Source organism: Chiloscyllium punctatum, chromosome 11 (assembly GCF_047496795.1).
Source record: "Chiloscyllium punctatum isolate Juve2018m chromosome 11, sChiPun1.3, whole genome shotgun sequence".
NCBI classification, from domain to species: Eukaryota; Metazoa; Chordata; class Chondrichthyes; order Orectolobiformes; family Hemiscylliidae; genus Chiloscyllium; species Chiloscyllium punctatum.
Genome location: NC_092749.1, coordinates 84,657,886 through 84,684,849, shown reverse-complemented (window position 1 = coordinate 84,684,849; position 26,964 = coordinate 84,657,886). Strand labels below are relative to the sequence as shown.

Genomic DNA, 26,964 nt, shown 5'->3' with positions numbered 1-26,964 from the left:
ATATCTTACTCCTAGTACTAATACGTAACAGATTGTTCTCAATCCAATTCTTAACCAGCAGACACTACAACCTTTTACTTTAAAGAAATCCCTATTTTAACTATTCCTTTATTTGTCGGAGGATATTAAGCTTTGGTGAGATGCATAATGGAGTTCTGACAGTGAGTATGCTTCCTGATGACTCTTAAAATGTTTATGGCTGTTAATGGCCTTGAAACCTGGAGCTGTAGTTTTAGTCTGGCATGCATTGTCTGAAACTGTTGTCTCGTTGTAAAGCTCTGTCATCAGAAATTGTAAGATGAGTGTTGAAGTGTATATTGGTCCTGAGGACTGTAATTCTGATTAAATAAAACTTTTTATACTAATATTATATTCAAACAGCATGGCAACATACCATTTGGTCCTACTTGTCCACGCCAATCAGGTTTCCCAAACCAAATTAGTCCCTTTGCCTGTGTTTAATCCATATCCCTCTAAACCTTTCATGAACGAATGATTTCATTGTCTCACATGTAGTGAAAAGTGTTGTGTTACCACAATCTGGTGCTATTTTGAGTTACAAACAATAAGAAGGAATCACTTAAATCAAATTCTCTTTCTGTCAAATTCGTTCTCAAACTTGGCTCAGAGCCTCTGCAAGGCGTTACAGGCCTCAAGGGATCCCTGCTCCAGATAAAGCAATGACAACATTGATGCCCCAGGAGACCCTGGTTCTGCTGCTGCTGTAGCCACCAACACACTGCCAAGAGTCCCTGCTCCTGATGTACTGTAGCCAGGAGGCTGTGTCTGGGCACTGCCACCACCACAGCTGATGCCCTGCCGCCTCCAACAGTTGCTCCTGAGGTCCCTTTTAAATCTTTTTCCTCTCACCTCCCCTTACCTTAAATATATACCCTCTTTTAAACACCCCTACCTGAGGGAGAAGACCTTTGCAATTCACCTTATCTATGCTCCTCATGATATTATAAAACTCTGTAAGGTTGTTGGGTTCTTTTCCTGAGGTTTCACACACTAGATGCAATTTGCATACACCCACTTCTGCAAACCGTTAAAGTTTAATAAAGCTTGTACAAGCTATGTGAACCCCCCCCTTTTGACCCTCTTTGCAGGTGTGTGAGGTCGAGTCTAAGTGAGGCCCTGAACAAAGAAAATACATCTCCTTTATGCAGGTCAGTTGGCCATGCTTACAGATACTCTGGTCACTTCCCCATGGTCACATGCCACTTGAGAAAATCCCTCAGTTACCCCCTCACAGTCATATGTTACCCCAAAGTATGATGGTAGGATGAGATCATCCTCCGAGATAATGCTAATGCCCTAATCCTTTGGAATGTTATGCAAAATATTTCCTGACTCAGTGATTTCCCAAGACAATGTATGTGACATACCTAGCTTCAGGGGATGGCTAGAAAACATTTCTGAATGGAAGTGATTGAATGATAGTTTAATTTGATAATAGCAGGGGGAGTAGTAGCAAATGACTGTCTAAATGGAGTGGCGGTCATTTGCATTCTTGCCTGACTGTCGTCCCCATCCACTTCCAGAATGTTTAGTCATTGCAGATTAACTCTTCAATATTACATTAATGTCTAGAGAGAGGTTCCCATTTAATCGTTTAACATGGTCACCTCTCAACCTTCTATGCTCCAGGAAAAAAACTTCTCTGTCTACCCAGCCTCTCCTCATAACTCAAACCCTCCATTTCCCGTAACATCCTTGTAAATCTTTTCTGCATCCTTTCCAATTTAATAAAATATCTTCCTATAGCATGGTGACCAGAACTGTGCACAGTAATCCAAATATGGCCTCACCAACATCCTGTACAAATGCAACATGATACCCAAACTTCTGTAGTCAAATCATCTGAGCAATGAAGGCAAGTGTGCCAAATGCTTTCTCCACCACCCTGTCTATCTGTGACACAACTTTCAATGAACTATGTACCTGAATCTCTAGGTAAAAACAAGGACTGCAGATGCTGGAAACCAGATTCTAGATGAGTGGTGCTGGAAAAGCACAACAGTTCAGGCAGCATCCGAGGAGCAGGAAAATTGACGTCTATTCCTGATGAAGGGCTTTTGCCCGAAACGTCGATTTTCCTGCTCCTCATATGCTGCCTGAATTGCTGTGCTTTTCCACCACCACTCTAGCCTGAATCTCTAGGACCGTTTTGTTCAATAACACTCCCCAGGACTTTACCATTAACTATAGAAGTGCTGCCTTTGTTTATCTTACCAAATTACAACACCTTACATATATGTAAATTGAATTCCATCTGCTGCTCCTCAGTCCATTGGCCCAATTGATCAAGATCCAGTTGGACTGTTGATAACCATTATACAGCTTGGTCAGTTGTGGTTCACTTGATACATTTTGCCTGTCGTGTTACAGGTTTCAGGTTCAATTACAACTTAAGTAATCTAGTTTAAAAGATCAATGCAAATAATCCAATGTAATACGAGAGGATGCTCCACAGTGCCATGTTTTAAACTGGCATCCAATCTGCCTGCTTGGGATACTAGGAAAAATTCCCTGCTCATCTTCAAATTAGTTTCAATGGAATATTTAAGAAGAGCAGGGAAATATTCCCAGTATTCTGATTACATTTATCCCTCAGTCAACAATACAAAAGCAGATCATCTCTTTATTAGATTGAACTCTTGCAAATGGCATGGTGTGCATATTGTGCCACATTTAATACATTTATAGCCATGTCCAGACTTAAAGTACTTCATTGTCTCAAAACACTTTAGAGCCATTCAGCCATTGTAAAAAATGCTGTATCAATGCACATTGTTTTTTTTCTCCTTTTTTGTAGTGAATGGTAGCATATAATTAACAACACTTTAATCAATATTCAAAAACTCTTTTGTAATTTAAACTCTTCATTATCAAAGTCTGTTCTTAAATAGAGCTTTAAAGGAAATGTTAGTGATCTAACTTTAGATATATAGTCAGCCTGAAGCATGTAGTTTTGAGAGAGAAAGGGAAGAACAACAGAAGGTCCTGAGAGCTGAAGTTCTGAAATAATGAACTAAACTGTTTAAATTTCAGTTAGTCAGTCAGAATCTGAAGCAAGAATCATGTTAAGGTTTGTGTGTGGAAGGTGAACCTGTTTTGACACCACTATCTTGTTGAGTGGTTATGATCTCTCTACCTCAATTAGTTTGTACAGTTTTGGATTACTTATTATTTCGCTTAGATCCTCAGCATGCAACTCTTATATCTATCATGTTGTTCCAGTCAAATAAAAACCAAAAGAACTGTGAAAACTGTAAATCAGGAGCAAAGGCAAGGATTGCTGGAGGTGGGGTGGGGCACAGTAAGTCTGGCAGCGTCTGTGAAGTAAAATCAGTGTTAACATTTCGGGTCCGGTGACCCTTCCTTTGGTTTTTCTTCACGGATGCTGCCAGACCTGCTGGGCTTACCAGCAGCTTCTGTTTTTATTCCATGTTGTTCCAGTCATTTTGGTTTTGTCTCCAAGCACCACCTTATTTTTAATTGTTTATTATTTTTCTGCTTCATTTAATTGGATTTATAGGTCATCCCTTTGCTTGTTATTTAGCTGTTGACACTTTTACACTCACCGTCTCACTCTCTTGGTCACCTGCAGAGACTTATTATTTGACACTGAACTCACACCATTTGTATGATCTTTTGATCTCTCTGCCCATAAATTCTGTGTTCTGTGTGCTTCTCTCTCTCTTCACCTGATGAAAGGGCTGCGCTCCAAAAGCTTGTGATTTGAAATAAAGTATAATCTGGTGTTGTGTGATTTCTGACATTGTCCACGCCAGAATGTTGGCAGGCAAAGCAGCAACAGGAATGCCATTGAATATCAAGGGGTGATGGATGGATTCTCTCTTGATGGAAAATTGGCATTTCCAGACACTTATGGGACAAATGTAACTTGTCCTTTGTCAGATGAAACCTGGATATAATTCCAGTCTTTTTGCACTTGAACATGGACTCCTCCAGGATCTGAAGATTCACAAATGTGCTGAACCTTGTGCAATCATTGGCAAACGACCCACTTCTGACCTTAAGATGGAGGGAAGATCATTGATGACGGAGCTGAAACTACCCTGAGGGACTCCTGCAGAAGTGTCCTGAGCTGAGATGACTGACCTTCAGTAACCACACTTGTCTTCCTTTATGTTAGGTATGACTGCAATCCGTGGAGATTTTCTTCCTACAATTCCCATTGACTCCATTATTAGTCAGACTCCTTTCTTGGTAAAATGTAACCAAGAGTCAAGGGAAATTGCTCTCTTCTTGACCTCAGTCGTTTGTCCACATTTGAACCCAAACTGACTGCTACGGGCAAGTTTTTGTTAAACTTGATATGATCGAATTCATCTTGTAGTTTGAGAGCAACAAACTTGAATCAGATGTAACTGTGTATTATAATTGGGTGAAGGTAACACAAAGAGGAGTTGACCAGAGTTGATTACAAGGGAAGAATAGCAAGAAAGACAGTGGAGCAGCAATGGCAGGAGTTTCTGGGGGTAATTCAGGAGCCACAGCAGAAATTCCTCCTAATGAGGAAGCAACACTATATAAGGGGAGGATGAGGTAAAATTGGCTGACGAGGGAAGTTAGGGACAACATAGAAGCAAAAGAAAAAGCACACAATATGGTGAAGATTACTTGGAGGCCAGAGAATTGGGAAACCTTTAAAAACCTGCAGAGGACAACTTAAAAAGCAGTAAGGGAAAAGAAGACAAAATGTTAGGGTAAGCTAGCTGCTAACATAAAAGAAGATTGCAAGAGTATTTTTTTAGATACATAAAAAGTAAGAGAGAGGCTAGATTGGACATTGGACTGCTGGAGAATGAGGCTGAAGAAATTGTAATGGGGAATAAAAAAAATTTGTTGGAGGGACTGAATAGGTACTTGCCTTGGTCATTATGGTGGATGTTGCCTAACAAGCTTCAAGAGATTTGGGGCAGAGGTGAGTATAGTGGCCATTGCTAAGAAGGAGAAGCTGGGGAAGCTGAAAGGTCTGACAGCAGATAAATCACCTGGACCAGATGGACTGCACCTCAGTGTTCTGAAGGAGATAGCTGAGGAGATCGTGGAGGCATTGTTGATCTTTTAGGAATCACTAGAGTCTGAAAGGGTCCCAGAGGATGAGCAAATTGCCAATTGCCAAGAAAGCAGGGAGGCAGAAGACAGTAAACTGTAAGCCAGTTAGGCTGACCTTGGTCGTTGGTAAGATTTTAGAGTCCCTTATTAAGGGTAAGATTGTGAAGTACTTCGAAGTGCATGGTAAAATAGAGCTAGTCAGCACTGCTTTAAGGGAAGGTAATGTCTGACGAATCTGTTAGAATTCTTTGAGGAGGTAATGAGTAAGTTGAACAAATGAATTCCAGAAGGCCTTTGACAAGATGCTACACAGGAGGCTGCTAAATAAGATCAGAGCCCATGGAATTAGGGACAAGATTCTGGCATGGATGGAGGTTTGGCTGACCAGCAGAAGACGGGAAGTGGGGGCAAAGGGTCTTTCTTTTTCAGGATGGCAACTGGTGAGTAGTGGTGTTCTGCAGCTGGTCAGTATTGGGACTACAACTATTCATGTTAACGATCTGAAACTGTGGGCTTTATTGCAAAATTTGCAGATGACATAAAGATTGAGACAGTAATGTTGAGGTAGGGAGGCTACAGAAGGATGCAGACGTGCTAGAAGAGTGAACAAAGAAGTGGTAGGTGGAATACAATTTGGGAAAGTGTGAGATTATGCACTTTGGCAGGAAGAATAGAGGTGTTGACTATTTTCTAAATGGCAAAAGGCTTTGGAAATCTGAAACACAACGAGACTTCAGAGTTCTAGTTCAGGATTCTCAAGGTTAGCATGCAGGCTTAGTTGGCAGTTAGGAAGGCAAATGCAGGGTTAATATGCATTTCAAGAAGACTAGAATGTAAGAGCAGGGATGTACTGCTGAGGCTGTAAAAGGCTCTGGTCAGACTGCATTTGGAATATTGTGAGCAGTTTTGGGCCCTATATCTAAGGAAGGAAGTGCTGGCATTGGAGGGAGTTGAGAGAAGGTTTACAAGAATGAAGGATTGTCATATGAGGAGCGGTTGAGTCTTTACTCAGTGGAATATAGAAAGATAGGGGGGAAATTTTGTACAAACTTACAGAATATTGAGGCGCCGGGATAGAGTGGACATGGAGAAGTTTCCATGAATAGAAGAGAGTAGGATCTGAAGGTACAATTTCAGAATGAAGAGGTGATCCTTTCAAGCCGGGATGAGGAATCTCTTCAGCCAGAGGATGGTGACGCTGTCATAATGTCATTGTGTTTTTAAGACCGAGATAGATAGTTTCTCAATTAGTGAGGCATTAAAGGTTATGAGACATGAAGGAGAATAGGGTTGAGAAATATATCTGCCATGATTGAATGACAGAGTAGACTTGATTGGCCAAATGGCTTAACTCTCTGCTCCTATATGTTATGGTCTTATGCTAACCCTACTATAACTTTACTAATCAAGAATGGATGGTATCAGAGGACTCTAATTGTAAATGAAATCGCCTTTGTTAAAATGAAAGGAGTAAGAATAAACTCTGCCTACTGCTGACTGGTTAATTTGACTTAGGTCACGGAAAAGTTTTTCATCCGTGTTCTGGGACACAATTAAGACACCTAGCTCAATCTGGATTAAGAAAGAAAAGCCAGAATATCTGTTGGTAAAGCCAGTTGATATGTAACTGATTTTGATTCCGTTTTTTTCTCCGTAACACACAATTGTGGGTAATGCCTTTTGTGTACAGGGCATCATTTCAAAATTTGCGCATGATATAAAATTGGAAGTGTTGTGAACTATGAGGAGGATTGTGATGAACGTTAGGAGGACATAGTCACATTGCTAGGACAGCTGGACATGATGAAATGTGAAACAAAGTCTTTTAGCAGGAAAAATTAGGAAAGCCAAGCGTATGGCTCTGAAGAGGAAGTGCAAGGACAGAGACCTAAAGCCTACGGAATCCTGACTTAATGGTCAAACCTCAATTTATACTGAACCTTAACCAAAAAATATATTTAGCCTCCACTGGAGTATTCTGTCCATTTTCTGGGCAGCACATCTTAAGGAAGACATTTGAGGAAATGTTTGTAAGAATAGGTGAAGGATTTCAGTTATGTGTATAAATTGGAGAAATTGGGGCTGTTCTCCCAGGCCAAGAGAAGAGTGAGGAGATTTGATGGTATAGTCTTGAAGGATCTGGATAAAGTAGGTAGAATTTAACCCCATTGGGGAAGGCTTGAGAGCCAGAGAAACACACATTTTAAGTTGAATGACAAAGTAACAAAAGGCAGTTTGTTAGTCAGGATCCAGAAAGTAGACCATGAGTGTGGTGGAAGCAAATTCAGTTGTGGCCTTCGAAACAGAATTGGATAATGGGCTGAACCGAAATAATTTGCAGAATTGTTTTCTTCATCCTAACATAGGATATAGGCATTTGTGGAAGGCCAGTATTTGTTACTTGTCTCTTGTTGCGCTTGAACTGAAGGCAATTTCAGATGGTAATTGAGTCAACTGGATTGGGCCTTTATTACAATGAATAATTAGTCTCACTGACACACTAGCTTTATATTCCAGATTTATTAATTGAATGCTGTGGTGACAATGTAAAAAAAAAAAGATCCCCAGAGCTTCAATCTGGGCCTCAGGATTAGTTGAGTGACATTAACATGTGCCACCACCATCTTTTTGGGGTATGGGACAAAGGTGGACAAGTGCGACTAGCTGAGTTGATCTTTCAGAGACTTGGCATGTACACAATAGGCTGAATGGATTGGTTCTGCACTGTAAGCACTTTTAAAAACAGTTACTTTTAATCAACCTGTTCAGTCAATTCAGTCACTTCATAACGCACTTCTGGAGCAGGTATAATTTGAATCCGGGCTGTCTGGCCTGGAGTACCATTATATGACCATTTGTGGAGAGAGACTATCTCGATCTCTGTGTGCAGACGTATGTGAGGTGCCTGGGTAAAATCCAACAGACATTCCTTTCTGTTTGAGTTGCCTTGTTAGTTTGCACATTAGTATTGTGTACACAATACTATTATTTTAAAGCAGTTTGGCTTTGGTGCATCCTGTTACCAATTTCAGATTACAGGAACCTTTTTTGAGGCCAGAATGATTTGCTTTAACTAAGTCCCATGTTCTTAATAGACCTGGAATTTTTGACATCAAAGGGTTTTGATAAAGTAGATGGGGCAAAATGCTTTCTGCTGGCAGAAAAGTCAGTAACTGGACAATACAGATTTTAAGAATGCACAGGATAGCCGAGGGAACATGACAATTTTTGTTCGCCCACTGTATTGCTTTGATCTGGAGTGCAGAGCCTGAAATGGTGGTGGAAAAACTTTTCAGAAGGAAGAAGTGCAGAATGATGGCATTACTGGTTTCTTTTAGTGAACGAGCACAAACATGATGGACCAAATAGAATTTTGCAATACAAACAGAGGCTAAGTCTTAAGTATTTTTTCTGCACTTGTTTAGTGCACAGATCCAGGAAACCAAACTTATTTCTCCTTCCTCTTCACAACCAGAGGAATAACAAATTATTTCTCCTTCTGCTCCTTCACACCCTGAGCCTATGATTTAACACTTTCTCTTCTCTTCATCTCACATCAAGCCTTCCTAGATTGAAGAATTGCAGCCAATTTTCCCAGGTTCGAGAGTCAGAACAGTTTTGTAGGTATTGTGTGTTCTTATATTAAATCTGCTCAGGTATCGATATAGAAGAGTCCTATTGAATTTGCTATATATATGTTTTTATTTCAAGTGTTAATACTGAAAGTTCTCAGTTTGTCACTGATTGCTTGGAATCTGTTTTCTTGAATAAATGCTGGTGGGTAAGATTTAAGGAGAATCATTTTAAGCTGTTCTGTGTTCCAAATAAGTATATTCAAGGGTAAGAGTGTAAGCAGGGAAGGAGTACGGCCCAAGGGAGCAATCTGTGGAGCTGAAGGACTTTTGTAGGTGTTAAGTAAGTATTTCGCATCTGTCTTTGCTTTGGCAAAGGAGGATGTAGGTACAGAATTCTCAAAAAGAGAAAAAGGGGTTTTTGAGCGTTCAGCATAGTGAGTGGAGAGATATTTGGTGAGCTTAAAAATCTGACAAATATCCAGGTCAGGATGAGTTGTATCTGAGGCTGCTTTGGGAATATATGGGAAGAAGTTAATGGAGCTTTGATCCAACTTTTAATTCCTTTCTGACCACAAGGAGGTTACAGAGGACTGAAAAACAGCAAATGTGGTTCTACTGTTCAAGAAAAGTGTTAGAGATAAATCGGGGAATTACAGACTAGTGAGTCTCACGTGAGTGATAGAGAAACTATTGGGGAAAGTTCTGAAGGAGCAAATTAATTCCACTTGGAGAGGGAAGGTTTGATCAAGGATTGTCACATGGCTTTGTCATCTGATGGAATTTTACGAGGTGGTGATCAGGTGTGTTGAGAGGGTAATGCAGTTGATATAGTTTAAATGGAATTCAACAAAATTTTTGACAAGGTCTCATGTGGGACACTGATGAGAAAGTAAAAGCACATGGGACCCAAAAGTTGGATTCAAAATTGACTTAGTGGCAGAAGACAGGGCGGTGGTAGAGGCTGTTTGTGTGTCCAGCGGCGTGCCATGGGGATCTGTGCTGAGTCCCTTTTATATTACAAACAGGAAGGGATTAAGTAGAAAACGTGGGGGCATTCTTAAGTAAATTTGTGGATGACACGAAGGTTGGTTGGGTGATTGGCAGTGAGAAAGAGTCTTGGGCAACTGGAATATGTAAATGGATTTATCAGATGAGCAGAGTAGTGGCAGATGGAATTTAATCCTGATAATTGTGAGGTGATGCATTTTGGAAGAAGTAACAAGACAAAGGAGTGTTCAATGAATGACAGGACTCTAGGAAGTTCAGAAGGATCTTGGGCTGTTAATCCTAAGATCCTTGAAAGCAGCAAGACAGATTAATAGGGTAGTTAATGGGGCATACACTTCCATTTATCAGTTATGGCATACAAGAGTAATGAGGTTATGTTGAAGTGATGCAAAACTTTGGTTAGGCCATTGCTGGAGTACTGTGTGCTATAGGACACTATAGGAAGGATGCGATTGCACTAGGAGGAGATTCACCAGGCTATTGTCTGGTTTAGAGTATTTCAACTACTGTATCAAAAACCTGGATAGGCTTGGATCCTTTTCTTCAGAGCAAAGAAGGTTGGGAGGGGGCTTCATTGATCTCTAAGATTGAGAGGCATGGAACAGTGGATGGGAAGCAGCTGTTTGTGTGCATGTGTGCATGTATGCGCACAGACATAATTTTTGAGGTGGAGGGTCAGAGGTTTAGAGGGGATTTGAGGCATTTCTTTCTCATGCAGAAAGTGTTGGGAATCAGCAATATGCTGCTTGGGAGAATAGTTTAAGTGGGCAACCTATCAAATGTGTAAAAAGAACTTGGACAAGTACTGGAATGCCATATAATTCAAGGCTGTGAGCCAAGCGCTGGAAGATGGGATTACTGTAGATTTAGTAAAGTTTGACAGTACAGATTCAATGGGTCAAAGGTCACCTCTTTTTACAGTATGATTATACATAATGGCTCTTCGATCAATATCTCACTGAGTTCCGCATGATTACTTTCAAATGTCGATTCTGTTGGAGGCACATTTGAAACATCTTTTAAGGAGATTCTGTAACAACTGTTGAGCGTTGGTTTGTTATTAATGGCTGACCATTCAGCATGACTGCCATTAAAGGAGCATGAGCAGGTAGACCTGATGGTTTGTGCTGATATGTTTAGTATTTGCAACACATCAGCTGACAGGCTGATATCCTAAAGGGAGAATCCCAAATTGACCTGCCTGATTAAACAGCAGGAAGTACACCTACACCTGTGCCACCTATCTGCTGATGGGTGGCACAGCTCCAACTCTGAACTCCAGCAGTATTTTTTAATTTAATGTCATTGAATGTAATGTATTCAAGTGAGGTTAATGTGTATTCCCTGTTGGAAAAACCGTGGGCAGAATGGTGGCACAGTGGTTAGCACTGCTGCCTCACAGCGCCAGAGACCCGGGTTCTTTCCCGTCTCAGGTGACTGACTGTGTGGAGTTTGCACGTTCTCCCCGTTTCTGCGTGGGTTTCCTCCGGGTGCTCCGGTTTCCTCCCACAGTCCAAAAATGTGCAGGTCAGGTGAATTGGCCAAGCTAAATTAGGTAAAGGGGTAAATGTAGGGGAATGGGTGGGTTGCGCTTTGGCAGGTCGGTGTGGACTTGTTGAGCTGAAGGGCCTGTTTCCACACTCTAAGTAATCTAATCTAATTGCCCTGCTCTGGATTTCTCAGTAACTTCTGGAGTCTCTTAAGCATTCTGCTTCTGTACTTCAAACACTTCACTGATTTAAAAATATGCATATGATGAAAATTGGCAGTTATTTTGTACAGAAGAAACCCACAAACAATACTGAGGTCAATGACTTGTTAATTTGTTTTCAACAAATATTTGAGGGATGACCGGCACCATGAGAGCTCCCTGTTCTTAAAATAGTGCATTGGAATTTTTAAGATCTAATTGAACTGGCTATACAGGCTTCACAATACCAGCAGTTCATGGCTTCATTTGTGTTTTTTAACAGCATTTAGAACTAGTTCTTTATAATTAGCTCTTGCCACAGGGGCAGCAAGGTCAGTATTCATTGCCTATTCCTAGATATCCTTGAAAAGTAATTAATAAGCCGACTTTCTGAACTGCGATAGTCCATGTGTTGCAAAAAAATTACCACAGTACTGTTAGGTTAGGATTGCCAGAACTTTGATCCAGTGATACTGAAGGGAATGGTGGTCTCGTTGCAAGTCAAGGTGAAGTGTGATTTGGAGGGGAGCATGGAGGTCATGATGCTTCCATGTATCTAATGCTGCCTTCCTAGGTTTCATAGAATTGAGTGGCTTGGAAACCTACTTTGAGAGCAGCAATGAGTCAAAAACAATTATGTAAGACTGGAGATCTAGACTGCAACTTTAGTTCTCAAAAAGACATTGTTGAACCACTTGAGTATCCATGACAAGTTCTAAGTTGCATTATTACTTTTACTGGTAGCAGCCTTTTAGTTCCAACTTAAACCATTCATTTTCAAACTGTCATTATGGGATTTGAACTTGCATTCTGTGCATTTTCTTTCATTTAGGTTTTTGGTTGCTTGTCCAGTAGTGTAACTATTATGCTTCTACTCTGTTATAAACTTGAATGTAGACATGGTCTTTTGACTTGCAATCATATGTTCTGTCAGTTGAGGCAAGCTAATAAATCAAAATCTTTTGAGCAAATCCAAATTTTCGTATTTCTTGAATGGGGCTGGTCTAATTCTGGTTAACTTTAATAGCAAAATGCAAACTTGCAGTGCCTGGTCCTTGGTGGGCTGTTTCCAAATCATTTTTTTTTTGCACTGCAATTTAAGCTATATTTAACGTACCAGGCAAAACTTGAAGACTGTAAATTGCATCAAGTCCACAATGCAGAGGTTTTCTATTACTGGTGTATGCAGTAACCATATGTTTTAGCCACAAGATCACAGTGACAGAGCCAGCCATTGTTGGTGTCAGTACATTTTGGAAACCTACTGAAACAGTGGGTTTGATTAATACTGTGTTTTCACTGCATTCATGTAGATTATCAACAAAGAAGGGCCAAATCATGTACTCGCCTAACTCTTCCATTGGTATTAAAAGTAAAATAAAACTGGTGTTTAATGCAGTTTGTATGGCTTCACTTTTGATGAATAAAAGAACTTTTAAAGAAAATTCATTATTGAAGAATAAAGGGTTAATGCACAAGTTAATTAAATGTACCAGGTAAAGAGCTTTTGTCAAAAAGATCTTTACACTAGCAGAATGACTAATCTTTCTGCTCAATGTGGGCACTTCACTATTTAAAGATCATCAAAGTGAATCTTTGTTCACTGTGTTCAGAGCCAAAGCCACTTTTGGTTAATTTGCTTGCTTTTTAGAAGATAGAAACTAAAGTTGGTCCTTTAGTGACTGGAATTATTCAGTTTGCAGGGCAAGAACTAAATTGAATCCTCCTGGCATGGCAAGAGTGAAATTACAAAGTTTAAAAAACAAGTTGAAATATACAAACAATACATCTGCTGAGGCACAGTAATTCTCAATCCAGTGAACATCATCAATGTGTAGCATAGTAAGTTCATTTGCTGGTGTCAGATGTGGCTGAATGGCAGTTTTATGTCTTGTCGAAAATTCATGGGTTTGAGTTTTTCAGTACAAGTTATTTGTTTGCAAGATTGCATTGCCTTTCACATGAGAGGTCCAAGGCCCCAAGTGAATTACAAAATTCCATATTATGAATGAGCTCTACATCTGTCCTGACTAATCTTTGTCCCCCAGTCAATTGTGAGACCTGCGCTCTGTTGAATGCCATTTTTAAGACTTACTGAAGGAAAGTTTAGGAAAATCGCTAATAAGATGATTTGTATTTTTTTTGTTATTTGGTCATTATCATTGTTTTGTGGAACTTTGTTGTATACAAAATGGCTAAAGAGTTATTTTGTTATGACTGTAAATACACTTGGTTATGGAGCACATTGGAATTTCCCTGAGATCGTGAAAGATGCTCTGTAAAGGCAAGCTGTTTCTATCCTTTATTTTTCAATTGGCATGCATGTTGCATCCCAATTATGCAAAAACCTTGCACTGAAGTAGTGTCATGAATATAATTTTAATGAACTTGTCACAGCTGAATAATATGTTTACAGTTGAAGTAAAAAGACTGACAAATCTATTGTAGAAAATTGGGCAAAATCCCAACTAATCTGCTCCATGAGAATCGCAGCATTGCTGATGGAAAGGCCAGTTTCAGCAAGTGCCGAAGTCACTATCTTGGTGGGAGGAGAGGGGGATTGGGGCAGGGTCTGATAGGTGGATGGATGATGTCCAGGGTGGTGTAGTTGGCAGAAAGAGGCAAGTATGTGGTCAGTTTAATACTAACTCTGGAGTTAGGCTGTGTTCAACCATCTAATTTTTCCTGAGTAATTTAGTTTGTTGGAACCCTGCCAAGTCTCCGATTTTTTAAACTGGAATTGCCCAGCAAAAAAAAATTAACTTCACGCGCAATTCCTTCAATTCACACAGGGTTCCCATTGTACAGCTTCTATCTGAGCCGGAATAATGACTGTCTGGCACTGGACAACCCGTCTCTTATTTTTTTTAACCTCTACGATTTCATTGCCACAGGTCCTGTTTAGAAATTTAAGCCTTATGAATTGTTCTGATCTATGTGGCTCTGATAAGTTGGTTGCATCTTTTGCCTCTGAGTCAGAAGGTTCCAGATTCAAAAGCCACTCCGGAGCACAAAAACTCCAGTACCATAGGGTGTCCCAGGCTCTTATTGAAAAAAGAACAAAGTGGCTGCACAGAGATTGGATGTTTAGTTGTAATCTTCCAAATGTTCCCAGGTTCTGCGAGGTTTGAAAACTGAATATTTAACACTTTGTTTAAGAAGAGAGAGAAATAAAAAAAAGCACGAGACTAGGAGCAGTTTGCCTGACATCTGTCTTTTGGAAAATGCTAGAATCCATTATTTAAGGGAGCGTAATAGAACATTTAGAAAATCATAATAGTTTCATCCGAGTCAATATAGCTTTGTAAAGGGGAATTGTGTTTGATAAATGTATTAATGTTTTTGAGGATGTAATGAACAAGTGAATAAATGGAAATTGGTAGTTATAGTACATTTAGATTTCCAAAGACCACCTTTTTAATGTGACATATGAGATTACGACACATAGATGGTGCTTGGAATGATATTAGCATGGACTGAGGGCTGGTTAGCTAATAGGAAGCAGTCTGGACAAATGGGTCATTCTAAGGTTGGCAAACTGAGACTAATGGAATGCTGTAGGGATCTGTGGGTCTAAACTATTTATTATCTACAGAGTTGACTTGGATGAAGGAATCAATTTTATCATATTAGGATGGGTAGGAAACAATTGTTTTGTAATTTAGGACTTCAACATTGCTGGAAACAGAGGCCTATATTGCAGAAACCTTTTTGTCTTGTACACATTGGGACTGATACAAATACTCTCCTTTAAATCTGTCACCATTATCCTTCTCTTTGACAATCGCCTCTTGACCTCCCTGTCCCTGCCAACTACTTACCCCATCTTCAACCCTTTCTTCTTGACAATGCCTCTTGTATGTCATTTCAAGCTGGGACAACAAATCTATTCAGTCCGATCGTTTGCCCTTTACATCAAGAATTTTTTTGTCTTATGACTTCTTGTTGTGCCAATCAATATTATTAACATGCAATAATTAAAACTGACTAATTTAACATTTTAAAAATAATGATTTAATGGTAAATAGTCATTTTCATACAGTAATTTAACAATAATGACATTGATTTCTAAAAGACTTCCTCTGCCACATTCAGTGGGCAAATTCCATGTACACAACTATGTCCCATATTGCTTAATACTTGCTGCATTTTCCCAAATTATAATTGTAACTTAGTCAATAAATTGGTGTGGGAAATGTCCAAACCCACAGCTATTAAATCACCACTATTTTTAATTCACCTGCATTTTTGTCTCAAACATACTTTGTTGGAACCATGTTTCTCAGCTTATCAAAAATAATCTGTTTTAACTTGTTCCCATGATTTAGAAATAATAACTTGGTGTTAGCTGATCATTGAGTGTGAAAAGGTTACTTCTCTTATATAACTGCTTCTTTTGTTTAACTCCTTTTATGATTTTGAAGAGAAAAGCCATTGAATTGGAAAATATTATGTTGAAACATTCATTCTTCTTTAAATTGTGACATAACTTCACCTGTGCAGCATCCCAACACTAACTCCCTATCCTACCACCACCCCACGCCAAAAGTTTTTGATCAACTTTGGTTAAAGCTCACCTTGTCACCGCCTTTTCAAAGTACTTATGGAGGTGCTTCTTTCCTCTTTCCTCTTTCCTTCAGTCCTCTCACTGTATCCTTCTAGCTCAGGTGCAAGGAGCTCAGAGGCATCACTGTATGCTTAAAATGTGCTACAGTAGGACTTGCAGCATATGGAACACAGAACAGTACAGCATAGGAACAGGCAATTTAGCCCACCATGCTGACCATGACACCATTCTAAACTAATCACACTTGATGGACACTATTTTTAGTTGCCAGATGCACTATGTTTATAAAAAGCATACACTTATTTGCTTGTGTTTTGTTTTCTTAAACTAGGGAATCGTGGTTAGTTAAGAAAAGTGAACATGGACGACGGGAAGCCTGTGTGGGCTCCACATCCCCTGGATGGGTTCCAGCTGGGTTCCATTATTGATATTGGTGTTGACTCCTTAACAATTGAACCTTTGAATCAAAGAAACAAGGTGAGCATGATACTCAAATGTCATTTACATCGGCTATCTATGAACTGTTCTGTTTTGGGACATCCTGAGAATATGAAAAGAAATGGCAAGTTCATGCTGATTTGTGTCCATGGCGGATTGTTGCATGTGCAAAACATTGAGTGACATTGGCAAGTTACAAGATCAATCCACATAGTGGTGCTTCCAGTCTAGGGAATTTTCCTGTTGGGTGCTGGAAGTAGCTGTTGGCATCATTCCTTGGGGCCATTCTGTCAATGGCTTTAAATCTGATCATTTGATTTTCTGTTGAGGGGTTGAGTTCCCTCCGATTCATTCTGTCAGGGAGCCTCACAATCTCGTAGATCTCAATTGAATCACCAATCAAATTCACATGCTTCAAAGAAAACAACCTATTCCATGCAAGTTTTCCTCAGAGCTGAAATTCTCCATTGTGAGCGACGTCCTTTTAAGTTACCTCTACGCACTATGCAATGTGATCAAATGCTTCCTTTTAATATGGTGACCAGAAATCTAACCACAACCTAAAGAATGTTACAACTCTAATGTCACCTTCCTGCTTTCTATTCCCTGGCATTGAGTCAAAAACATTGGCTAGGTTTGAGTTATAGGGAGAGGCTGAATAGACTGAGGCTTATGAGCTGGAGTGTCGGAGTTTGAGGGGTTACATTATAGAGGTTTATAAATCATGAGGGGCATGGATAGATTGAATAGCCAAGGTCTTTTACCCAAGGTAGGGAAATCCAAAACTAGAGGGCATGGGTTTAAGGTGAGAGGAGAAAGATATAAAAAGGATCTGAGGGGTAATTTTTTTATGCAGAGGGTGGTCGTGTATGGGATGAGCTGCCAGAGGAAATGGTGGAGGGGGTACAATTACAACATTTAAAACGTTGTATATGAATAGAAAGGTTTATAGGCATATGAAACTAGATTATATTGGGGAGTCTAGTCAGCATGGATGAGTTGGACCAAAGGGTCTGATTCCGTGCTCTATGATTCCGACTCTAAACTAAATATAAGTATTTGTTATGACACCTTTACCATCAGTGACCTGTGGTCATGTGTGTGGGAAATTGTATCTCACGCGCTTGAGTTTTTTGAGGAAGTACTCAAAACGATTGAGGGCAGAGTGGTAGACATGGTCAATCTGACTTTACTAAAACCTTTGACAAGGTTCCACATCGTAGACTGATTAGTAAAGTTAGATGACATGGATTCAGGGGGAACTTGTTGATTGGATGCAAAATTGGCTTGACAGTAGGGGGCAGAGGATTGTGGAGGGTTATTTTTCAAACTGGACGCCTGTGACCAGTGGTGATCTGTTGGGTTCGATGCTGGGTCCACTTACGTTTGTCATTTATGAGAATTTAGGAAGAATGGTTAGTGAGTTTGTGGATAACATCAAAATTGGTGGTTTAGTTGGCAGTGAAGGAAGATTACAAAGGGATCTTGATCAATTGGGTCGATAGGCTGAGTGGCAGATGGACTTTAATTTGGATAAATGTAAAGTATTGCATTTTGGTAAAACAAACAAAGGCAGGGCTTATACAATTAATGGTAGGTCCCTGAGACACTTCCAGGATTCAAGTACATAGTTCTTTGAAACTTGTGTCACAGGTTGATATGGTGTTTAAGGTGTCCAGCAGGCTTACCTTCATTGCACAGACTGTTCAGTTTCGAAGTTGGGATGTCATATTGAAGCTGTACAAGACACTAGTGAGGCCACTTTTGAAGTACTTTGTACAGTTCTGGGTAATATTAAATTGTAAAGGGTTCAGAAAAGATTTACAACGCTGTTGCTGGGACTGGAGGGTTTGGCTTATAAAGTGAGGCTGGATAGGCAGGGACTTTTTTCACTGGAGCGTAGGAGGATGAGGGGTGACTTTTATTGAGGTTTATAAAATCATGATGGGTGTGGATAAGGTGAAACGCAAATGTCTTTTCCCTATGGTGAGGGAGTTCAAAACTAAGGGTAATTTTTTAAGGTTCGAGGAGGGAGATTTAGAAGAGACCTGAAAAACCTCTTTCTCACACAGATGGTTTGTATGTGGAATGAATTGTCAGGAGTAGTGGTGGATACAGATACATAAAAACATTGAAAAAACATCTGGATATGTACATGAATAAGAAAGATTTAGAGGGGTATGGGCCAAATGCAGGCAAGTGGGACTAGTTTAGTTTGGGAAACTTAGTTGGCATGGATGAGTTGGACTGAAGGGTCTGTTTCCATGCCAAATGACTCTGCTTCAGGTTCTTGCTCTCGCTCGCATTACCTTACCATGTGCAATACATCTCCTGCTCTCGTTATCCAGCCTGAAATGTCCTACCTCCTATTTCTCTGCACTGATCTGTTTACCAGTTACCACTCATTTATCCAGTCAGTTGAGATCTTCAGCTTTATTTCATCCTCCTCAATGCATAGCCAATATTGGTAGGATATGCAAATATCTCACTACATTTAAGTCGAAAAAGCAAAGGACCTACTTCTAAGCCTGCAGAATTTTTCTCTAGCTGCTTTCTAATCATAAAAACATCTTGTGGAATTTCGGTCCAAAATTAACTGGAATTAAATGGGAACACATTTGTTCTAAACCTCCTCCTGAAATCCTTGAAAATCCCCTCTGGCTCTGACTATTTTACCTCCAAAGTAGTTCTTTCCTTCCTACTTCTGTGAAATCACACCTTGGTTTAATAATGTTGGGTGTTCTTCAGTTTCATATTTCTGGTCTTACTTTGTCCTTTTTCCATAATTTAGTTAGATTTAATGTAGTTATGATTGTTATTTAAAACAGGTTCTTCCACAGATATTCCTACATTAAACTGAACTAAGTTCAGAATTGCTGTTCATTTTACTATACTTGTTAAGCACTTGCTGTAAAGGTTTCCATAAAATCCCTTGAGGAATTCTGTGCCTTCTATACGTTGATATTGTCATTTTCAATATTAGAAAAGGAAAAAATCTCTAACAATTCTTGGCTATCATTGTAATGTTTGTACATAATGAGTTGTAATGAATGTAAGTTGGATTCTTCAAATATCATGATATTAATGCCCAGTTTCTTATTTTGTGGGCGAAGACATGAGCATTGCCACATTAAGAAGAAGTATCCCTCTTATTAGCCGTGATTTACCTTTTTTACCAGTATTTAAAACATTTTTATAAATCCTCCAACCCAGCCAACATCCTTTTCTGCATACCCTGTAATCTGGAATATTGATGGAAATAACATATTTCCCAGATTGTATACTGTCAGTCTTTTAATGTTAGAATGCCAGTGGCTTCATATTTCATTCTGGGATTTGAGCCGGGGATTTAGGCTAGCAATACTGGAGGTACTATCATTCTGATGCTTTTAGATAAACACTTGGCAAATGCAATAAAATGTGGGCAAATGTGAGGTTATCCTACTTTGGTTGCAGAAGCAGGAAACCCAATTACTTGAATGGTGGCAGTTTAGGAGAAGATGAGCTGCAACGAGACCTGGATGTCATGCAGTTGCAGCAGGCAGTGAGAAAAGCAACAGCATGCTGGCTTTCATAGTGAGAGGATTTGAGGTTGGGAGTAGGAATGTCTTACTACAGTTATACAGGGCCTTGGTGAGGTCACACCTTGAGTACTGTGTGCGGTTTTGGTTTCCTAGTCTGAGGAAGCATGTTCTTGCTACTGGTCCAGCAAAGGTTCACCAGACTGATTCCTGGGATGGCTGTGCTGACATATGAGGAAAGACTGGATTGACTGGGCTTGTGTTGGCTGAAATTTAAAAGGATAAGAGGGGACCTCATAGAAACATATAAAATCCTGATGGTACTGGACAAGCTAGATGCGCGAACAATTTTCCCAATGGGGATGTCCAGAACTAGGGATCACAATCTAAGAATAAGGGGTAGGCCATTCAGGGCTGTGGTGAGAGAGAATTGTTTCACTCAAGAGTTGTGAACCTTTGGAATCCTCTCCCGCAGGAAACTGTTGGAGCAAGTTCATTAGATATATTTGTGAAAGGCAGAATCCTAAAGAGTATTGATATGCAGAGGGATCTGGGTGTGTAGGCCCATGGATCCCTGAAGGTGGCAGCACAGGTAAATAATGTCGTAAAAAAGGCTTATGGCATACCTGCCTTCATTGGAAGGGGCATTGAGTGTAAGGATAGACAAGTTATGCTGCATCTTTATCGAACTTTAGTCGGCTACACTTGGAATATTGCACATAGTTCTGATCACCACACTACTAAAAGGATGTGGATGATTTTGATAGAGTACAGAATAAGTTTTATTAGGATGTTGCCTGGTGTGATTTTAGTTATAAATAGAGCTTGGATAGACTGAGTTTGTTTTCACTGGAATGCAGGAGGTTGAGGGGTGACCTAATAGAATTCATAAGATTGTGAATGGCAGGGATAGAGTGGAGACGTTTTTTTTTCCCCCCAGGGTGGACGGGTCAATTACTAGGAGACCGGTTCAAGGTATGAGTGGGGAAATTTAAAAGAGCTGTGCGAGGCAAGTTTTTGACACACAGGGTGGTGAGTTCCTGGAACGCATTGCCAGAGGTGCTGGTGGAAGCAGATACAATAGCAACATTCCAGAAGGAGTTGGATGAATACTTGAAAAGGAAGGGAATAGAGGGATACGGATCCTGTAAGTGAAGACAGGGCAAAATGTGGCGGTGCAGGCTTAACAGGTCAAAGTGCCTACTCCTGTGTTTTGTATCCCTCTTTGTTCCAAGAGGGAGCTGGACGTGGCACTTGCAGCTAAAGTGACCTAGAGGTATAGGGAGAGAGTGGGAATGGGATACTGAGATTACGTGATCAGCTATAATTTTATTGATTGAAGGTTGCAGGTCAAAAGGGCCAAATGGCCTCATGCACTTATTTTCTGTTTATATAAGCATTAAAGCTTCCATGGTACTATTTCCCAGTGGATTAACTATTTTTAACTTAACATCAAAAACTGATTTGCCTAGCTATTCATTTCATTTCAATTTAAAACTGCTGTTTTTCTACACAGCAACATTAATTCCTTGGCCAAAGACATTTTTGTGATGGCCTCTGGATGTGAAAAGTACTATATAAAAGGAAGCTTTTACTTGGCAAATTCAAACTGAATTAATGACTGCCACAAAAGCTAGTCTTATTTATTATGTCTGTGGTTGTGCTAAGAAAGAAAACTTTGAAGTAAATTTAATTGATGGACATGTGGAAGGATGATTTCAGTAATGAATTCTATTCCATTGGGTTTTAATTCCAGTGCGGGTGTAGGCAACGAGGACAAATTAGAATATTGTTGCCGAGTGTGTGGTTTAAGATTATTCATTTATCGATGAGAATCCATTTGAAATTAATTCTGAGGAAAAAATGTAATTATTTGAAATATATCTCCATAAAGTGTGTGTCATCATGTGAAAGTTAACACTGTTTACCTTAGAATGGGGAGAAAATCCACTTGCCTGTTGGTTTACATCTGTTGAAAATGACTGTTAGGGGCTGGGTCAGTTCTACATTGCTTTCTTGATTCACCAGTTGATGTCTTCCTCTTGCAGATTGAATCAGTTATAGAGAGTTTCAATATAGGTACTTTGCTATCTGCTGGAGCCAGCTTCTAACTTTGGTTTTCGGTGTTGTTTTAAATTGCCTGGGAGCCAAGTCCACATCTTGCCTATTTAACTGGTAAAATGTTTTATGTCATGGAACATAAGTTGTTTACTGCCCACGGAGACCCAAGGTAATTCAGAAGTGACTTCACTGCATTAAAATATCTCCCACACGCTTGGGATTTCACATGTCGCTGAGCATAACACTTGTTTTTCTTTTTTAGAAAGCTGCCCACTGTTGATTTTATAGTGTTGACAACACACAATATTTTGAGTAAATCATTTTGTGAATTTCTGTGAGATAACAGTTCAGGCATCACCAAAATCTTTCTCATATGTGGATTAGGATTACTATTTCCTGAAGCCAAAAGAATACTTTAAGCGGAATAAAATTCTTTGGTTATTTCCAGATTTTTTTTTTCTTCTGATTTTATTTCAGATTTGCAGCATTTTGCTGGGCATAGGTGGAAAAACCTGGACATTGAAAATTACTGCAATGTGGCTATTACATTACATGCTCTGACAATCCTCTATGTAGAGGCTAAACACATTGTTTGATATATTTACATATAACATTGAAGCAAAAAAAAAACAAGGCATTACAAAAAAAAATCCACGTGCATTTAATATATTTATTACTAGTTTGACTGTTTAAAACCACCTGTTTTCAGCTCCATAAAGAATATTCTTAGTGACAATCTGATTTATTCCTATTCTACCAACTGAATGAGAGTGAATATTTTGTGTGTCTCTGGGGTGTGTTCTTTTGATGCAAAAGCACTCTTTTTGACGATTATTCTTAAGCTATGAAAAAAATCACAGTAAACATTGAACTAATGAGGCATGAACGATGTCTTGTTTTGGTGTTTACACCTCCCCTGTTAGACTTACCACCTTTAAAAGACAAAATTACATCATGAGACAATTATTAGCAAGAGATATACAAGTGGAGCAGCAATGGATGCAAACAAAGTACTATGACTTATGAGGACAGGAACCCATTTGCCACATCTATTTTTCACTCAGTACAATAATGAAGTCCCGTTTCATGCAGCTGGCTATTGACCATTTGTAGCCCTAGTGAAGTGAGTTTTTCAGTGACACCATGTCTTATTTGGATTTCCCATAATTATCTGAACGTCACAAAATAGTCCTTATTCTAGGACCAATACTTTTCTTTTTTTTTGGTGTACAGTGCAGTACGCTGTTTAGGCTAATTTGATTGAATTTCCTAATCCTTACGGAGTCATAAGGTGTATCACTCATAGATTACAGTGAGAGATTTGTTTGCTTAAAAATTGCCAGCATTAAAATTGTAGTGATTAACACCAAAATCCATTTCCTATGATCGGGAACGGTGCTGTTTCCAAGCTTGATTTAAGTAATACTGAATGTGACCATCTACCCATGCTCTCAGCTGTTGCAATCTATTTTGAAGTGGCCTTGCTAGAATACACACATCATGACATGACAAATCCAAATAAAAATTCAGTACAAATTTATTTAATCCTCAATAGTTTCATGAATTGAAATTAGAATAAGTTTCATTGTCTTCAACATTAGTCACTGGATTTTAAGAACATCGTAATCTTAAAGCGCAATGTTTTCCAACAGTTAGCATTTGATTATTTTTCTTCCGAACGTTGTTACTTTCATATTGTTTTCTTGGGAGGGCAAATTAAATTGCTCCCAAATGTACATTCCTTTTCCTATCTCCCATCTAGCCTTGGGAAATATTGTTTCTAGACTTACAAAAAAACAGCAACTTTGCGCCTGAAGATATCTTGTAAAAGGCTGTACAGATTGCAAAAAAAAAGGTAGCACACATTATATGCAACATTTGTGGGCGGCACGGTGGCACAGTGGTTAGCACCGCTGCCTCACAGCGCCAGAGACCCGGGTTCAATTCCCGCCTCAGGCGACTGTGTGGAGTTTGCACGTTCTCCCCATGTCTGCGTGGGTTTCCTCTGGGTGCTCGGTTTCCTCCCACAGTCCAAAGATGTGCAGGTCAGGTGAATTGGCCATGCTAAATTACCCGTAGTGTCAGGTAGGGGTAGATGTAAGGGTATGGGTGGGTTGCGCTTCGGCGGGGCGGTGTGGACTTGTTGGGCCGAAGGGCCTGTTTCCACACTGTAAGTAATCTAATCTAATCTAATTTAGGTTTAACATGTTTCATCATCTCTAATTGTTCTTGAGTGTAGATCTCAGCAGGAATTGAAACAGCTTGTGTGAGGAATAAAAGCAAAATTAGATTTAAAAAAAATACCAAATTTGGTTTCTTGAAATGAACAGTTTAAAACTTTGTAACAACACATTCTTTTTATTATTATTCTCTCACTAACAAGGAATCTAGTCTCTTATCCATCACAGCTATGTGAACTAATCTTGTGTGAGAAACAGTATTTGCATCTTAAGGCTGTTCTGCTGAATGATGTTACTTGACTGTCACAAGATACTCCGCCTCCAATCTTTGCATTTTTGCAACCTGAATTTGAGCGTATGCACGATTCTTCTCTGAATGTACCAAGAAGCACTTACTCCAAATTGTATACAAAGTAATTTTCACACCTTGTGATGACTTTTTTATCAGTCAGAAGTAAAGCAAAAATCTCATTGTATTGTGCGCTTGATGTTTTCAAGTTGTTCCCACACAGTTTCATTTGAGAATTTGCAGGATCCAGCATTGGGTTCTTTGCTGTCGAAGGCTAAATTATTTATACCACAGTGTGAGGTATGTGTCAAAGAAGCTTCCAGATGAAAATTATGGTTGATCCCGAAGATAGCTACAGTCTTCAAGAAAATTTCAGTAGACTGACCAAGTGAGCAGAAAAGTGGCAAATGCCATTTAGTTTGGCAAAGTGTGTGGTAATTTACTTTGGGGAGGATGGAATGGAGACCTGTGAATACACATTAAAGGTTAAGGTTCTGACTCTGGTGTGGTGGAGCAGAGCGACCTTGTGTGTGTGCAGATCCCTGAAAGTCACAGGACAGGCATTATGGGATACTTTTCACTTCAAACTAACATTTCGGATATAAGGGAGCAGCGGTAAAACAGGTACAGCTGGAGTAGGATCTTTAGATTTCAATTGGCCGTGATTGTGGTGGCAGCCCTCTGTGAAAATTTCAGTTTACTGGCCGATATGCTGGCTTGCTGGCATTATGGTGCACCTGGTCACTTTCCTGCAGAGAGAATGGGGTCAGCACAGCTGCCTGACCACAAGTGGTGTGTAACCAGTTGCACTAGTCATTTGAGGTGTATTGTCAGAATTGCCTCTGAACCCCCTAAAGCAAAAGCGATGAGATCAACTGCCTGAAGGACTACTGGCTGGGTGGGTCAGATCCAGGCTAGCTTTGAGTTGTAACTGCTGCTAACTCTGTGGAGGAAGTCCCCCTCTCTGTGTGGTGATGTCGCTGGTAAAACTTTTTTTAATATTTAAAAAGTGTATGGAATTGGAGAGGTTGCCTCAAAATGGTGTGCTCCTTCTTACCTCATCTACAAACCACTGTTCCTTCAGTGTTGCAGGGTCTCCCATTGGCCCTCCAGCTTCAAGACACCATCCATTGTTTCTAATTCAACAGTCCACCCTCTGACCATTATAGATGACCAATTTGAGGAAAATCATTTAGAGTCTGGTCTTCCAAACAGTGCAGTATTGTGACCCTTCATTGACCCTGATGCTGAAGTCCTGACCTGGAGGATAAATTCCTGCTGTACATGTGCGATCTGTAATCCAAGTGTGATTTAATCAAATAGTATCTCTTTCTTAGCTTTCCAGTCCTATCCCTTCAGTAATGAGCTCCATTCTTGAATGGCTTAATAACCTAGACTGCTACATTATGGCCTTATTGGCATCTCCATTTCTTTCTGCTGTTCTGTCATTTTCGACCCATTTCTAAGGAGTACGATGGCTGCCTTATTTTAGATTAGATTCCCTACAGTGTGGAAACAGGCCATTCGGCCCAACAGGTCCGCACCGACCCTCCGAAGAGTAAACCACCCAGTCCCATTTCCCTCTGACTAATGCACCTAACACTATGGGCAATTTAGCATGGCCAATTCACCTGACCTGCACATCTTTGGACTGTGGGAAGAAACCGAGCACCCGGAGGAAACCCATGCAGACACTGGGATAATGTGCAAACTCCCCACAGTTGCCCGAGGCTGGAATTGAACTTGGGACCCTGGTGCTGTGAGGCAGCAGTGCTAACCACTGAGCCATTTTTCTGACAGAAATGGTCCACCTATGTTCATGTGTTGAGATTTATTTGCCAATTGCACTCCTCCTGAAAAAGTCATAGATTTGTTCACTGAGCAGATAGTTTTCTGTTTTTCTGCAGACGTTTCATCATCTCGCTAGGTGACGTCGTCAGTGCTCATCTGGTAGAGCATTGGTGGTCTGAGCTGCCTGGTATTTGTATCGCTGTCACCTCTGTTTGGTTCATTCCTACATAGGAACATAGAATTTAGGAGGAGCAAGCCATACAGCCCTTCATCATTCAGAAGGATCGTAGCTGACCTGATTGTGGGCTCAACTTCAGTTTTCTATCTGCTTCCACCCCCTCTCAAAATAAAATCTTGGCTCTCTGGTCTATCAGAAATCTTGTCTAGCTCGGCCTTATATCAGCGTAATGATGCAGCCTCCATTGTCATCTTGGGAAACAAATTCCACAGATTAACTTCTATCAAAAAAAATTCCTCCTCATCTCTATTTTAAAAGGAGGATTTCTTATTCCTGAACACTCTGCCCTTGATTCTGACCTGTCCTACAGGAAGGAATATCCTCTTAGAGTGTACTTTGCCAAGTTTCCTCAGGTTTGTTTGTTTTTGATATTATATGACCACATAATTTGTAGGATCACATCTTATTCCTCTAACTCCAATGGGTATTGGCCCAAACTATTCAAATCCTTCTCGTTCATGTCAAGAATGGATTAAGTGTACCTTTTATGAAATGCTTTAAAAATATTTAGATCCTGT

The 26,964-nt window shown here is 39.9% G+C and overlaps 1 protein-coding gene across 7 annotated transcripts in view; it reads left to right on the top strand.

Moving 5' to 3' along the window:
* myo6a (myosin VIa) overlaps nucleotides 1-26,964 on the top strand; it is a 256,768-nt gene that overhangs the window by 76,740 nt on the left and 153,064 nt on the right. For all 7 annotated transcript variants that reach the window (XM_072581151.1, XM_072581145.1, XM_072581147.1 and 4 more), the window contains one exon: nucleotides 16,260-16,405. In XM_072581151.1, coding sequence (XP_072437252.1) covers nucleotides 16,289-16,405 — 117 coding nt within the window. In that variant the 5' untranslated portion in view covers nucleotides 16,260-16,288. The remainder of the gene's footprint in view (nucleotides 1-16,259; nucleotides 16,406-26,964) is intronic.